Source organism: Meleagris gallopavo, chromosome 3 (genome assembly GCF_905368555.1).
Source record: "Meleagris gallopavo chromosome 3, MGAL_WU_HG_1.1, whole genome shotgun sequence".
Classification (NCBI taxonomy): Eukaryota; Metazoa; Chordata; class Aves; order Galliformes; family Phasianidae; genus Meleagris; species Meleagris gallopavo.
The window spans coordinates 23,866,331-23,883,586 of record NC_139406.1 but is presented as its reverse complement, the minus strand read 5'-3'; the positions used below and the strand labels follow the sequence as shown (position 1 = coordinate 23,883,586).

The window sequence follows — 17,256 nt, the reverse complement described above, 5'->3', positions numbered from 1 at the left end:
CTGGAATAGGCTCCCCAGGGAGGTAGTTGAGTCACCATCCCTGGATGTGTTTAAAACCGTTGGATGTGGTGCTCAGGGATGTGATTTAGTGGAGGGTTGTTAGAGTTAGGGAGGTACGGTTAGGTTGTGGTCGGACTTGATGATCTTTAAGATCTTTTCCAACCTGAGCAATTCTATGATTTTACAATCATAAGATCATAAAATAGTATTTTATGGCTGTTCATGCAGTTTTATAATAGCTTTAGTCCTCCACTGATACTAGCTAGCAAAGGTTATATAGGCTTTCCACACAGGTGAAAAGAGTTGTAACACAGTTGATTACTGAACCGTTACGTATATGCCAGAAGAAGAAAAGGGTTAAAAAAACTAACACTCCAAGCAGATCTATTTATAATTTTTAAGCATGCTTTTTTTTTTTTTTTTAATTCTGGTGAAAGTTTCTGGGGGGCTTCTACATCATGTCACTCAGCCCCCAGCTACAAGCAAACCACTGCCTTTTTCTTTCCCTAGAAGTTTAGCAACGTAATGGTGCAAGTAGGGAGAATGATACAAGCTATACTCAGGGAGAGCAAACAACTCTGGAGGATGAAGCTTTAAAAGTAGGACTTTCTATGATAAAATCTCAGGAAGGAAGAAGGGGACTTTCTCCCCCTCTCTAATAAGACACTTCGACATCAGTCAAACAACTCTGTATTTGGGAAAACAAAAGCTTAGCAGATTGATAGAAACACACACTACAATAAATGCTATGCAGTACTGGGTGCAGTGGAAATCATGAATATAATCCACTTACATATATTAAAATCTCTATGTAAAAAGACAGAGATACTAAAATCTCTAGTGTCCCTTCAGAGGGAAACAGACTCCACAAGTACTGGGCTCAAGGAAGATTAAGGGAATCCAAGTTCTTTTATTCACTTGTTAGCCACAAATTTACTCTCCTCATCATCCAATTCTCTTCCTTTTTTTCCCCTATACTGAAATTGATCTCAATGGGTGTGTGCCACCATGTTCAGATACAGAGGTGGGGTAATTCTGGTAAGAATTTCTTCTTGTGAGCATTTTTAATTTTTAAACACTTACCTCATTAATGAGAAGAAAATATAATTGTTTTAGCCATAAATATCTCTGGTTTCCCCTGTACAATTTCACATTTTGAAAACTCTTAATCTCTTTGTTTAGAACTTAATCTACATTTTTGAAAGTGTTCTCATCACTTGGATTTCTCAGCCTGAAATGCATTGACTGAAGTAGGAAAGCAAATAAACTTTAAACGTTAACGTGAGCTTACATATTTATTACAGAAAGTCACAGAACAGAATTAATCCTTGCTGGATCTAAATCTTTAATCTCAAAGGATTTATTTATGTTTATTTATTTTTTTATTTTTTTGCCAATCCCAAGAACTTGGATCAATTTATTTTAGTATTAAACAAAAGCAGTTTTTAAAAATTAATTCTGATTGTTATTGTAAAAAAAAACAAAAAACAAAAAACAAACAAACAAAAAAACAAATCCACTAAAGACGAACACAAAACAACCTGTTAACTGCACAGATTACCATTATGACTGCAGAAATCACAGGATTAACTGGAAATCCAGTAGTAGCCTTCTAATGAATGATTCAGAAACTTTTAATATTGTTACTTCCAACTTAATAGCAAAAATTCAACATTAAAATGATGTAACATTTGAATGAATGACATTTATATGGTTATTCGGGGGAAGATCATCTGTCTCAGACCTCTTGGGTTTACTTTGAGTGGCTGAACAACAAAGCCAGAAATCCTTCAGAATATACTATATCAGTAGAAGAGTTGACTTAAAAAATAGCAAATATTTGCAACAAAGTTAACAACCTTGTTTCAAAGCAAGTATATCTAAGAAGCAGAGCTTCACAGGTGGTTATATCTAACAAAAAATTCCTTCAGGCAAGTCTCTGCCTCTACAGACTCCAGTCATACAGAAAGACTGCACAACAGCCAGATTGATATTTGACCTTAGTATTTTTGATAGTTCTAATCCCACCCATAATTTTAAAATAACTGAATAGGTTATAAAACTTAGTTATAATTAAGTTTTGTTCAAACTAACAAAAATTTAAAATCATTTAGTATATACAGGAAAAATACCAGATCATACTAGATGATTATGGATTTCCTCTGAAAATCAACTTGCAAGTCTAAGAATATATTTCAATTATAAGCTTTCAATGTTGTTTCAAGTATTTGGCTAAATATTCCTAGTTGAAATGCTAGAAATATTAAACTCTTCCAAGTATAACATTTCTGGGGCAAACTGTTCTACATGAAATCTCCACAGTAGCAGTTTGTCCTATGGAGAGATTAGTAATCAAAATACTAAACTTCTCAAACAATTGGAGATGGAGAACAGTCTTCATGTCACTGATGATTAAAAAGTCTAAATTTGCTGAAAGATATTCACAAAAAAACAAACAGTAACCAAAAAGCAAAAGAACACATTTTCTTCCAAACAAGAAATCCCACAGTCTCCATAATACTATGTGGAATAATCATAGGGATCATAAGTTAACAGCACTATTCAGATATGATTCAGGTAGCTTTTTTGAAATACAAGCATACCATACACAAAACTGAAAGTACAGTGCGAATGTACCTCAAGTGCAAACATAGTACTACACTGTGTTTAAATAATTCAAAGTAATGCAATTGTTCCTAATGCTTATAGAAGTGTAGCTAGTAGAAAAGAATACATAAAATTGAACAGAGTTTTCTTTTAGGATCTTAATTCATGATTTAATGTTAAGACTTTTTTATATTTAAGTGAACTTCATGCACAATGGTTGAATTAATGAAAGATTCGTCTGAATTTTGCTACTTTAATGATGCATTTTGAATTTCTGTTGCATTTGTAGCATTCTGGAGAATAACTGTTTCCTACCTACTATGGAAAACAATCATTTCTTTAATTGCTGTACAGGCTGAGTTACTTCAACTGAAGAAGAGTTTATTCCAATAGTGACAGGGTTTTTACAGGCTTTTCTATTTATATTACATAAAACTTCATACTAAGCTTGGTCTTCAAACACATCACACTTAGTATTTCCACTGACACGAACAGAAGACATGTCCACACAGCATTTCTCTTGGTCCTTGAAACTCAAACACTATCATCTTTTATTTATTAAGTTCACCTGAGAAAAAAGAATGGCTGGGAAGTAGTTCAAGACTACAAAATCTTTAGTCATACCGAACTGACCAAGGACTCCTTTTGTTACAATTTCTTAAATAATACTTTCATCATCTAAACAATGTACAGAATAATTGATTTTAAGAGTGCCAATATTTAAAAAAGATGAAGATTCATATTTTATCACTACACTTTAAGTCAGGTCAGCAGCTTTATGTACAGCTGAAAGAATCCCTAAAGCTTTCAATACCTTGATGAAGTTTTGATAAAATAAGTTCATACGCTTATCACTGCATTTCTGCAGATCTAAAAACTGAGAAGCTTTGGTGGGAATGGTAGCTGTATTTGTAATGGAAACAGGTGTTTTTCTCTTAATCCACTCAGACTATAGCAAGCTGCCAGTCAACAAATTCCAAACGTCACTACCACCTTGTTACTGGACAAAGTAGATAACAATTACACAAAATTCCTTCTGCTCTTGAACTTTTCTTTAAAATAAAAAAATAAAAAATCAAGTTTCAAACTCTACTAAAAGCTCATCATCCTTGCTGTGCAATTGTTTCACACCACGATCAATAGTATTTCTTTTCAATACCCAACAAAGAAATTAGCAGTTTATGCATTACCTAATGCTGCTCATGCTTCCAGTTTCTGATCCAAGTTTACATCGCTCCAGTTGGCTCGCTACGATCTGACGCTCAGCCTCAAGCTCTCGAGTCAGTCTCTCAAACTGTAGTTCCTGAAAAAACACATGAAACCATTCATTTTGACTTCTCTTGAGAATTTCAGTACATAAAATAATTTTGCAAAAAATTTTACAACACTACCCTGTGGGAAAACCTTTCTTTATTGTGTTTACAATCCAAATCTTAGCGGTACCACCTACTCATTCTTTCACTCGCTCCATTGATTTGCGTTGTGGAATGAGCCAGCTTATCGGGAATGGAATTTCCAAACACATTAAAAAATTCAGGCCCATGTCAAAATCAGCCACAGTTCACATAGAGCCCTTGGCATAAAAACATGTTTATAACAAGGTGATCTAACTATGCTGTGTCATAAGCAACAATTTGGTTACTAAAAAAAGATGTAAAGTTCTGCAGATGGTCATGTGGTGAGGAAAGCTTTTCTACTGAGGATAAAAATACCAGCCATCATAGTACAGACTATTGAAATAAATTAAATTGAAGGTATATTGTTCTGGACTGAGCATGATTAAATTTCAGCACTTAACGGCACGCAGAAGGGAAACTCAAGCAGTTTTGGATAAAAGCCACAAATTGAATACATTTTCTTTCATTCTGACAAGGAAGTCAAACCAGCCCCACCAGACAAGATTTATCTGAAGAGCTCAAAAATGAATTTTCATTTCTATACACAAGAGGCTATTTCCTGAAATTAAATTTTAAAAGCAAACAAATTAAAAAACAAAAACCCCACACACAAAAAAACAAGCCAAGTTTAATCCTCACAGTTCCCTGAAAAACTGCATTTTCTACATCTTTTATTAGTATTTTCATCAAACAAAAAATAGAAATATTTATAGGGAATTATGCTTTTTTTTAAAAAAGAATATTTTACATTTTATTTCTTTTTAGTTTGCTAAACATGCTGCCTTTTCATTTTGAACACCATTAAATAAAATCACATTCATAGGTATGCAGAAACTGTTCTTTTGCCTCTCTCCTTTACACTGAAGGCTAAAGGAGATATACCAGAGCTGCTCTGAGTGTAATGCCTCCTATTTTATTACGTTGGCCACAACGTCAGAGGTGGATGTTGGTGGTATGGCAGTAGAGGTTCCACCTTCTCGTCAGTATCCCATAACATTTTGTTGCTATGCAACAGATGGCAGCAGAGGAGCAGTCTGACAAAATGGGAAGTGCAGATGGAGCAAAGGTGTGTTATTGAGCTTCTCCATTCAGAAAAGATGGCACCCAATGACACTCATTAATGCTCGCTGAACATTTATGGAGATCGAACAGTGGTTGTGAGCAGCATGAGGGATAGGTGGTGCATTTTAGCAGTGGCAACAGTGACATGAAAGACGAGCCATGTTCTGGATGGCCAGACACACCTGTCACACCACAAAATGTCTCAAATTGGCAGATTACCACAAAGGAACTCTGTACAGAGCTGAATATCAGCTCCAGTGCATTGGAAATCTGGTAATGTTGGAATGTCACAAAGTTTGCACCCAGTGAATCCCAGGTATGCTCACACAGAAACAGAAAAAACACTGTATGCAAATTTGTCACCATCTACTGAACCAATATGAGGCTGAAGACGACAATTGCCTGGACTGCATCACTACTGGTGACGAGAAATGCTGTCACCAATATAAGCCATAGTAAGAATGGCAATCCATGGAGTTACAATGTGAATTCTCCATCAAAGATTTGTGGTAGGAAAGGGGTGATCCTTCTGTTTTTCCTGTAACCCGGACACTTCATCAGCTCTGATGTCTCTGATGACTCTTCCATAGTCAGCCCAGGGAAGAACCTTTATCTTGCACTGCAGTAACACCAAGCCTTGTATCAGCTTACAGACCATGGAGCACATTCCCAATCTTGTTTGGACAGTACCAGTACATTCAGCAATTAGTCCTTTCTGGATTTCATCTGTTTGGGTTGATGAAAGATGCACTGCATGGGCAGCATCTTCCCAGCAACTATGTCATCAAAGCAGCAGTGAAACAGTGGGCCACCTCAACAGGTGCAGATTTTTAGAGAGCAGCATGCAGGCTCTTGTTTGTCACATTGTCACATTGAAAATGTATACCTAATGGTGGACTATGTTGAACAATATCGTTTTGTGGCTGACAATTTTCTGTATCAAACTGTGTTATGGTGCTCTTTGTATCTGTTGTAGTTTCCATGGAAATAAATAGGAGGTATTACTTTCGGAGCAACCCGTATATTTTGAAAATCCACTTCTTAATGTGCCTATAATTCCTTTTTCCTTCTTTCCTTCCCAAAGCAATCTCCCTGTGCTGCAGAGGCAAGGCAAAGCATGCCATGTTTTGCCTACCAAAAGAACATCACCGGAGATCTTTGGGCCCAACTGTTAAGTGCACCAAGTGCCACTAGGGAACATTGCATTTCAGAATGAAAGAAATGGTAGAGGCAAGGACTCAAATGCCTTCGTCTTGTCTGTTACCTAAAACCTCTGAACAAAAAGCCTCCACATGTATATATACATATACATGGAAGCATAAAACATTTAAACCTCTGTCACTGGTAAATCTATAACTGAAATAGAAGAAGGAAAGAGCTGATGGTTGTTCCACCTGATTCACCAGGGCCATTCCCCTTTACTTCTGTTTTTACTAGCACAGAAAAACTTCTGACCCACACTACAAGTAGTGCAGAACCTCCACACGGATAATGTACAGCAAGAAAGAGCTGGAGTGCACTTAAATGGCCATTGACTCTATGACAGAGCCTACTTTGTATACATTACTCCAAGCAAGACTATCCAAGGTTCCTCACCCTCAAAAGAGACAGACTGATGCACAGAGCACATCAAGATATAACCAGTGCTTGCTGTACACCAATAGCGCATCAGGAATCATAGCTGTTAATATGCTCTGCACATGCTTTTGTTGTACTCCAAAATGTCTTTTTCCTTGTTATTTGTAAATAGCATCATTAAAAATCACCTAATAATAACCATCTGGTTGAGATATGCCTACTTCACACACAACATTTACCTGCTTAACTAGTAAAATCACCCATCTGAAAAGAGCGTTAATCAACTCCCCAAGAGTTATCATTTTACACAAACAAGACCAGGATTTGAATACTGCAGAAAGGACTGCAATACAAATATTACTAAAGTTTTGAAGAACACAGAATCAAAGTGCTAAAAAATCTGCTACACAAACATGCTTTCTATTAAAATACATCTGCACTGAGAAATTTTGGTAATATAAGGTACAAAACAGACGTAACCAAACATTAAATTTTCTTTCAAAACAACAGTAGAAGCTTTAACAGCTAAACCACTACTTTTAAAGTTACTTTACTCAATCATAAAAGTGATACCAATACAGACTTTGAAGCTTGGCATATGTTTTCAGCAATTCAGCTTCATCTCCTGTCCCAGCTGAGGTAGGACATGCATGTTTTTGTTCAATATTCATGATTTTAGTCTTCAAAATATACTTTTCTATTCTTAACCATCTATATGTCTTTCTTACTTTCTTCTTCTCTAATTTCATAGCACACATCATGACTCATCTTCCACTAATCTCTTTTCAATCCTACCGTATGAACTGGTTGCAAATTTCCTAGAAATTACAGGTTTAAGAAGCCTTTCCCTATAGGCAATTTCCAGTTGTGAAAATCTTTATCTGATTGAGATGCAGAAATTCGTGTTTTCTGGTCTGTGTCCTTGTCCACATTATTTCAGTCCTGTCCTACAGAGATAAATGGAAAAGGACAGTTGTGTCTCTTTCCCTTCCCAAGCAGGAAAAAAAGATGTTCTGGATCACTAAAGGAAAAAATAATTTTGGGTTCCTACCTACATCCAAGCCACTATCAAGTGGCTAGAATACTAACTTCATCATTAGCTTGCAATTTCTTAGCTGCTATTTCTCATTCTGTTATTATGTCCTGTCAGGTGACAGAAGTTACCAAGGGGAGGAATAAGACAGAAGGTGGTGAACAAAGGGTGCATGAAAGGGCAGATCCACACAACCGTCTTTCCATAATAATCCTCGACATTTAGTTTAATATAAAACAGTTAGATATTCCCTCATATGATGTCCAAGGTGAAGGTCCACAGGGTTGCCTTAGAATGAAAGCAGAGAAAGATTCAAGTAAGAGTAGGACGAGTTTGCTATTCCATTATGTTAAGAATGCCTGCCAGAAAAAAAAAAAAATAAAATTAATAAGCTTCCTCCTTTCTGTTTGGGAGGCACTTAGAGTGACTAAGAGTTAAATAATTCCATATGCTTAGATTTCAAGCAGCTGTCACAGTGGAAGAAGACAGAAACTAGAAATAGTATTTGCTTACATTCTATGCAAATATCCAATGAAGCTTACTCTATTATTTGTAATATTTGTTCTGTTTACAATCATTTTCACCAGATCATGCCATCTTGTGTTATCATCACAATCCTCTATTATTCATCTGAATCAAACTAATCTGAACATCAAAATGAAAAGCATACTTCTAGCCACTATTTACACAAATCTTCATCTCCAAAAGAACTGCAGAAACTACACTGCACCTTCATAATTAATTTAAGCAAAGCTATGCCAAATGCAGCTTTATGGCCTGCATTAAAAAGGGGATGATGCCAAAGTAAGTACACAGGCAAAGGTAATGCAAAGCCAAAGTGACCGCTCTGACAGTCCTCAGCATGCAGTAACAAAAGAGTGTGGGAGTGTGATGCCAGCAGAAAGATTAGACATCACAACAAGACTAATCCAGAGAAATCAGTCAAGAGAGCAGCTTGGAAAGGGAGGAAGTTCAACACAACTTTATCAAATTGTTCTGAAGTGATCAAAACAGTATCTGATAGAGTCTGAAGCAATTTTTATTCACAAGTTTACTTATCTATCAACATACTTTGGGGGAAAAAATACTCACCACACCATAGAGGGTAACTGGACAGCCTTTTCAGTATGGGACTTACATTCCATCTACCCTCTGCAGCCATAGAAGCACTAAGCGCTTGAGGCAAGTCTTGTATCTCACAGTGGTCCAGAACACTGAGTAGGCCTGACAGAAACCTTCACAGCCTCCAGAGGTTGTGAACTCCGAGCTCAGAGCACACCAAGTGGAGGGGTTTTGGTTACATTCTGTTTTGTATTTGCTCAGTGGTCTGTGTCAATTCATTTGAATGCTCAGAGGAGGAAAACAGGCCAAAAGAAATCTGGCTGATATTCAGAGCTGATCTCATTTCACTCTACCCCTTACAATCTCAAAGTAATTTTTCAGTCTTTTTGCAGAGAGATGTGTATTGATGCTGTGCAAGAGACACGGCAAAATGAGTAGAGATGGTTAAAAGCAGCTGAAAAATCATTTTGATTGGATCTAAATTTAGACTGAATATCCTTATGAATTCATTTAATTCTTATGCATCTTAAAGTTGTAACGTTAAAAGAAAAGAAAGTGTTAATCTTTTGAATATAAACGTGCTATACAAACCAAATTGGTGCACTGATGATCATTTGAATCTTCGTATACAAATAACAGCATTAGGGGAGGGTTGGGAATCTCTGGTGAGATGAAGACAGAAAGCTTGATTACAGCTCAACAAAGAAGTGGTCTTGTGAACTGATGCCTTTTCTAGAAATATCTTAGAAATCTCAGAATTTCCTAAAGCACATAGTCTGTAGAAATGCAAAATATTGGCTCTACCTTATTTTAGCTTATTAAACAAGAAAAACTGTACGTCGATGTCACAAGCAGTCTCTATATACTGTTATGCAATTCCCATGGTATCATGCATAATTCCATATGCTGCATATCTATAAATTCCTAAGTATGCCATTACTTCGCAAGGTGTTTTAAACAAACTCTTTTTAACCTACTATACCCTGAAAACACACGAGCAGCTATACGTGAGGCACCAACTTCCTGTGAAAACAGCAAAATCTTGAGAAGTTTAAATTGGCAGAAATCCTGAAACCACATCAGACACAAACCAGACCTGACAGCCTACCCTGCATCTAGAAGGAAAACAGAATGTCTTGATGTTTTCAAGCATGATAAAAACATCACTAGAGATGCCCCCTATCTGACACTGAATGCTGTTCAGAAGCTTCAAAATTGGACTTTAGAATGTACCATTCAACCATCCTAGCTTCTCTAATCTTTCTTGTACTGTTCTTACTCTTCTTCACTGAAACATTTCGTTCTTCTCACTCATTTAATGAAATGAAGTTGTAGGAAACTGCTCAGAACAAGGCAATAAATAGATGAACATAGTGGTAGCAAATTCTAGCAACTCAGTGGTAGGTATGTTGTTGCAGGATCTTAATGAAGCAAAAAAAAAAAAAAAAAACCTAAAAAAAAAAAAAAAAGTTGCTAAGAGTTGACTATAATTGTTCGAAACTTCTAGATTCCAGGTGTCATTGATTTGGAGGAAACAATTCATATGCTGGAGGGCAGGAATGCCACTCAGACAAGCCTTGACAAGTTGTATGAACAGGTCAGCAGGAATGTCGTGCAGTTCCAGAAAGAAAAATTGAAAGTCCTGAATGTCACAAAGTTTCACAAAGGAAAATGAAGCACCTCTGCAAAAAGTACCTATGACTGTGGCAGACAAAAGACTGTGAATCAGCAGGGCATTCTTTTTGTGATGATGGACAACAATGTACTTGGTTGCAATGCCAAAATAACTTTCAGCATGATACAGAAGTAACTATTCCCCTCTATTTGGTACTCCTGAAGCTGCATCTCAAGTACACTCCTGATTTTGGGTCACCAGAACAAGAGACACAAGAACTTGAAGCAAAGGTTCAGAAGGCCAATAAGATGGTTATGGGATTGAATCAAGGAGATGATGAATGAATTTGGTTTGTTTGGCATGGTAAAGAAAACGACTGGAGAAGAGTTAGCTGCCAACTATTACTGCTTAATTATTATTTAATTATTACTTCAACTTTTTGAAAGGGTTGATAATAGCAGGACAAGGGAAAATGGTTTTAAGTTGAGAGAGGGAAGATTTAGGTTGGACATCAGGGGGAAGTTCTTTAAAGAATGTGGTGAGGTGCTGGAACAGGCTGCCCAGAGAGGTTGTGGATGCCCCGTCCCTGGAGGTGTTCAAGGCCAGGTTGGATGGGGCCTTGGGCAGCCTGGTCTAGTATGAAATGGGGAGGTTGGTGGCCCTGCATGTGGCAGGGGGTTGGAGATTCATGATCCTTGAGGGCTCTTCCAACCTGGGCCATTCTGTGATTCTGTGATTAATGGAGGACAACAGTGAAGACAGCACCAGACTCTAGTCAGAGATACATAGCAAAAGGCAGAAGTCACAAATTGTAGCCCTGTCAATTTTTACTGGATATCGTGCAAAATAAAGAAGCAAAAACAAACAAACAAACAAACAGCAAGAGTGGTTAAGCCTGTCAGGCTGCCCAGGCAGGTTGTGGAATCTTGAATCTCAATATTTGGAGGTTTTGAACTGCACATGTGATCTAACAGGAAGCCAGTCCTGCCTGGCACGGACCTCCCAAGTCTCTTTTAAGTTTCCCAGGATTCCAGAATCAATGAGTTCTGGAAAATATTTTTCAAAGAATTGTGCCAATCTGCATTATGGATTAAAAGAAGTGCCCAGCACAGATTAGCTACTATCAAACTCAGATCATCATCCTACTTACCTTAAGAAACATTAAGCTGACACAAGCGCTAGTATTTTGTCAGCCAGAACCTGCATTTCTCTAGCTCAGGTATTCACCTGATGGTGAGGCTTTAGCGACGTACGCTGGTTTGTTCAGCCATAGAGATCAGGATATTATTTAAGGACCAATATATTAGCTTAGCAGATGGAATCGGTGAGTGCTCTTCCAAAACTTTGCATTTCAACCCTGATTCACGTGTGAACAGCCTTGTTTTCCCCAACAATTCTGCTTCACAAGAGGCACTGGAGTCATAACAGACTACTTTTATCTTTTGCATCCACCAGGTCCAAAGACATTTTCTTCAGATGTCACATATATTGTTTTTGAAGTCACTCATTATGGCTAACAAGCAATGGAAGTTTGCCAAATCTGAGAAAAACAGCCAGAGGTCAGCCAAAAGTCTCTGTGATGAAGCTGATGATGGAAAAATGGGGATAAAAATCAGTGACATATGGCCACCTTAGACACAACTGCGCATGCCCAGAGAGACATGAGCATATATTAATGAGCTCTCAGAAAAGAAAGCACTGCATACGTATGTCTTAACTCTTTAAAGGTAGAATGTGAACTGCAAGAGCGTGCACTTGATCTGTCAAATCACCTGGTACATATAAAAAAAATAAAAAAATAATAAAAAAATAAAGGAATACTGCTTTCTAACACCACAATGGAGTTAGGAATTGAGAATTTTCTTCCCAGTTATCGGATGACATTAGCAATCACAAGTTTCTTCACAAGATATTAACATGGCAATTCCCAACCAAGGGCTATTATTCATATGGGTTGTTTGTGGAATCAAGATTCGATTATGGCATTAAAAATACACAACTGTTATCATAATGAGCTGTGGAACGCCGCCCTTTGCCTTGATCTTCTGATACATAGCTGTTGGGTATTTCTGTTCTGAGAAGAGCAACACTGTCTAGATATGGTTGGAAGATGCTTTATTGTGATGTAAAGATTATTTGCATATGTGGCTCCGGGCAGTCTGGTCTAGTGGTTGGCAACCCTGCACAAAGCAGGGGGGTTGAAATTAGGTGATCTTTGGGGTCCTTTTCAACCCAGGCCCTTCCATGATTCTATGTATAGTTCATAGATGTGAAAAGATAAGAACAGCGTGCATTAATAAAGTGAAAATTCCAGAAGTGCTACAGATATTGAAGCACTGTGAGAATACTTTCTGACTCCCAATAATACATCCAGCTTCCAGCTTTTTCCTTCTTCTACAGTCTGTGGTCTGGTATGCCAGCAAGAGCTACAGAGGTGTCAGTTCACACACTAACATATGTGGCTAACAAAACCACCTAACACTTTGCATACAGTCTTTCTGCTCACGTGTTTAGACATTCAAAGAATGCTTCAGCATCTTATCATGGGGCTTCCCAGTTCTCAATTTATACACCTTTTATTAGTTATCCCAGAGCTCTGAAGCCACAGGTTATATCCTAGGCATTGCATGCAGACGGAGAGTCAGCATTATATATCATTATCACTTGCTTTATTCTGTTCAGAATCTTCTAGGAAATTAGAGACATCTTGTCCTTTCCTCTTCTCGTGCTTGTAATGCAGAAATTATTCAGGTGAACAGTTTCTCTTGCTGTCTCTGGCCTGATTTCTCAACCAATACATAGACTGGCAGTGTAGAGCATCCAAAAAACATACTTCATAACTTGCAATTATCATTGAATCTTGATTAGTTAGGATAATAGACCTGAAAGTGGCCTTTAAAAAGCTACTCATTACTGTTACTCAGAGATAAAGTCAGATGGGCTGTTTGTTTTTTAGAACAAACTACTGCACCCAATCTAATGGCTACAGGATTTTGCTTTCCTTCCCTCACAGCCAATAACACAGAAGTTTGATTTGCTGCATACCTGCAGAATTCAGTTTGCTACTTGGCTGGGCTTCCAAATTATACAGGATTACTGTTAAGCCATAAAGAAATTCTGCATGAAGGCAAGGATGCTTTTCAAACAAACAAACAAAAAACCCTCTAGCATTCTAGCAGACAATATATTGATTAGTCAAACAACTTACATATTTTTCCGAAAGTATTCAAAAAACCAAAACCAGCCTAATAAGTGAACTCAAGGACTGCACAAAATTATTGCATTTTCTTCCACAGAAGATTCTGTAGCAGTAGAAGTTAAATTTGATAATCCAAAATATGCTTTTGAATTTTTCCTCTTTCATTATTTCTACTATTAGAGACATAAAAACATGAGAGGAGTAAAATAATTAGGCAATTCATTCCTCTTCTAGTTACCCTGTAGAATACTATGCATTAAGGTAATTCCCAACAGATTCATATTGTTCTTAATGAAAGAGAGAAACAATTAATAATGAAAATGTTAGTTTTAAGAAGTATTATTATGATCTTACTGCAGTATGAATAAGTTCATCTTTTGAATAAAATAAAAAAGGTTTTCATAACGAAATTACAGTCTAAAAATTACCTGTTTGAAAACAAACAGGTACGGAACACAGCATTCAGGATAACATTTGTAGTACAAAGATAGGGAAAGAGCTTAGAATCAAATAGAGTGAACAATCTCACTGAATAAAAATAACATGTATGATAAGAGAAGTGATGCTTCGGAAGGTTAGAAAGGTAAGGAGAGTACAAAAAATCAATACTTCTGAGAGTCTTCAACTACTTCTGTTGTTTTTATAGTCAAAAAAAAAAAAAAAAAAAAAAGAAAAAAAAAAGAAAAAAAGGAATCCAGAAAGCCAAGACAGCAAGACATGGCAGAAAGACTGAATTTTGGATACTAGCACAGGGAGCTGCTCAGAACACCCATAAGAAAAGGCAGAATTCTAGACTTAGTCTCAAATAGCGCACAAAAGATGGTCTGACTGACTTCTTGTGGCTCATAAGCTACTCTTTAAAACAGCGATTGCTCTGTGCTCAGACCTAACACCCCAGAAAAGTAAGTTGTAAGTTACATTGAGAGAGAAAATAAATAACAAACAAACAAAACAGAATAAAAACAACAAGAAAGAAAGCAAACACAAAAGTCAAACATTACCCAAGAGTTAATTTCTCACAGACAGCATGCAAACTTCTTAATGACATCATACTGGAAGCACTTGGAGGGCCAATTCACGTGTTAAGAAATGCTTAAGACATAACAAAAAGAAGCACAGAGCAACAGGAAGGCGAAAGAAGTCTTTAGAAACCAAAAGACTCCTTCCAAAAGCTGAAATCATCTTAATCGTAAGTGACCATAAATATTGGCAGGTTAAGTTAAAAATAAAATATAATAAACAAAGCATTACAGTTTTGTATTAAGTGACAAATATTCAAAGGCATCAGAAGTAACAGCAGTTCTTTCTTCAAACACATCAGGAGCAAAAAGCTGCCTGGAGACTCTGTAGGGTCATTGGATGATCAGGATACAAAAGGGTTCATTGAACAGAAACTAAGTGATTCCTTCAGAATGGTTTCTGCTATTTCATGGGAAATTCCCATGGTAAGAACTCACTGAGAAGCTCTTATGAGAGTATCTGTCTGAAATTCAAGTGACTTCAAAATATTGGTGAAATAAGTTGACACACTGTAACAAACCGGAAGATGAGATGGTATTCACTTACAAGTTGTGAAAGGAACTGAAGAAGTGCATACCTTAAAACTGAGGCAGTACCTGAGAACAGAAGACTTTGATTACAACACCAGTTTCCAGGGAGATCTGATTTGCATTAGGCAAATTAGTAGAGTCTATTGCATGGAACACAATTAGCAGACACTGTGATAAACATGAACAGAGTATCCAGATGGTTTCGGTATGGTGAAATTCTTTCTTAAGGGGATAAAGAGTAGGAATAAATGGTAAATTCTCACAGCTGAAGGTGTCCACCAGTGAAGCGCCAGTTCAACACTGTTCAATACACTTATAAATTATTTGAAACAGAATGAACAACAGGGTTACCATATTTGCCAGTGATACAGAACTACGTGTGACAGTAAGGCTGATTATAGATCATTTTAGAAGAATCTTCTCATGGCATGAAAAAGCAGGATATAAAATGAGAGATAAGTTACATGTATGAATAGAAGGTGATCCTCAGGGAGCAGAAAGAATCTCTTTAACTACCTAAAAGTAGCTTCCACGAGCTGCATTATTTTCCCCAGAAACAATACTGAATGATTTACAGTTTACTGGATCTTCCTTTCCACCCTTTTCATAGATAGGTGAAATAATTGTAATTTTCACAATACAAGGGATCTCCTCTGACTTCCATGAACTTTCAAAGACATTAGGAGTCAATTTTGTGATGATATCATCCAACTGTTTCAGCACTCTCAGATACGCCTTCTCACATCCCACAAAGTTGTACTTGTCACGTTTGTACAGAGGGTTCCTCACTTAACCCTTCTCTACTATCTGTGGTCTGCCATTTGCTTCAGCATTCCCTCTTGACTGTGTTTTAGTGCCCAACATTCCAGGTAAAGAAGGCCAAGTAACTAAACTTTTTTTCTGTATTATTTTAACTGAATTGCTGGCCCTATTCAACAACAGATCCACATCTTCTCTGTGCTTCTGCTTCCTTCTAACATACCTGCAGAATTTGCTACGCTTGATAACTCACGGAGTTTGAGCTCTAGCCAAGCTTTTGCCTTCCTCACTGCATCTCTAGACACCAAAGCAGTGTTTCCACATTCCCATTTTTGGGAGTCTGTACCCTCTTGCTCCACTCTTGTGCTTCTTTTTCCATTTGAGCTCTTTCAGTAGCTTGCTGTTTTTCCAGCCAATTTCTTTCTATGCCTGTTTCTTTTCCTTCGGAAGGGGTTAGCTAGACTGCTCTTGTGCTTCGAAACACAACTGTAGTGGAAAACCAGGACTCCAGGTGCAAACTTTCCCCCGAGTTTCTGTAATTTCAGTGATACTGTAACACTGTGACTGCACACGGCTACATTGTTCTCCAGAGTGTGAGGGTAGGTGCACAAGCACTTGAGATAATGTCCTGTTTTCTGCTTGTCTCTGAGAGGAATGTAGTGGCCTAACTTGTCACTGCTCCCTGCATGCCTTCACCTTGTCCAATCTAGCCTTGCTTGTCTCCTTTTCTTTAACTCTATCTTAAAGTCCAACTTCTTGTCAGCCAGACTATTAGAGATGTCCATGCACCTTCTTGATAAGTGAATCTCTTTTCTGCTTGGTTGCTCATAGTCTCTGTGGTATCTCTTGGTCCTGGAAAACAGCCACACAGCTAAGCTTTGACCTGAACAACAAAGCTAATTCTGCCTGTCCTCTTCCCTGGAAAAACCAATGAGAAGGCAAACTGAGAGCCCTTCTCCTTAAATCTAACCTTTGGTAGTCTTGCTTCATTTTCCAGGCCACACTTTGCAGCATCACTGATGTCATATCAAAGAGCAGTAAATTCTTAAGCTCAGGATGATCTTTGAGGTCTACTGATGCAGGATGTTTGCTGGAAGCAGCCAGCTTCCCATGACTGTGTGTCAAGTCACCACTGAAGGGAGACCACTTATACTTAGCATTTCTTCTTCCTGACTGTTTAGATCTGTTGGCCTGGTTGTCTCTTCCATGGGAATGTATTCACCTTCCCAGCCAAGTGCCAAGATTCTGCATCTCTGCAACTCTGTATGACATATGCACTAGCTGTCCCAAATGAAGAAGTAGGACATATAACAAATAAAAGGCAGACTTGAAAACAGGTGAAAGAAGGTGGTGCTTTGCCTTAGAGAAATGGTTTTGATGTTTAATAAGCACAT

At 37.5% G+C, this 17,256-nt stretch overlaps 1 protein-coding gene across 7 annotated transcripts in view; it reads right to left on the bottom strand.

The window, feature by feature from the left end:
- CTNND2 (catenin delta 2) overlaps nucleotides 1–17,256 on the bottom strand; it is a 625,555-nt gene that overhangs the window by 385,105 nt on the left and 223,194 nt on the right. For all 7 annotated transcript variants that reach the window (XM_085220451.1, XM_085220452.1, XM_085220453.1 and 4 more), the window contains one exon: nucleotides 3,798–3,910. In XM_085220451.1, the coding sequence (XP_085076577.1) occupies nucleotides 3,798–3,910 (113 nt within the window). The remainder of the gene's footprint in view (nucleotides 1–3,797; nucleotides 3,911–17,256) is intronic.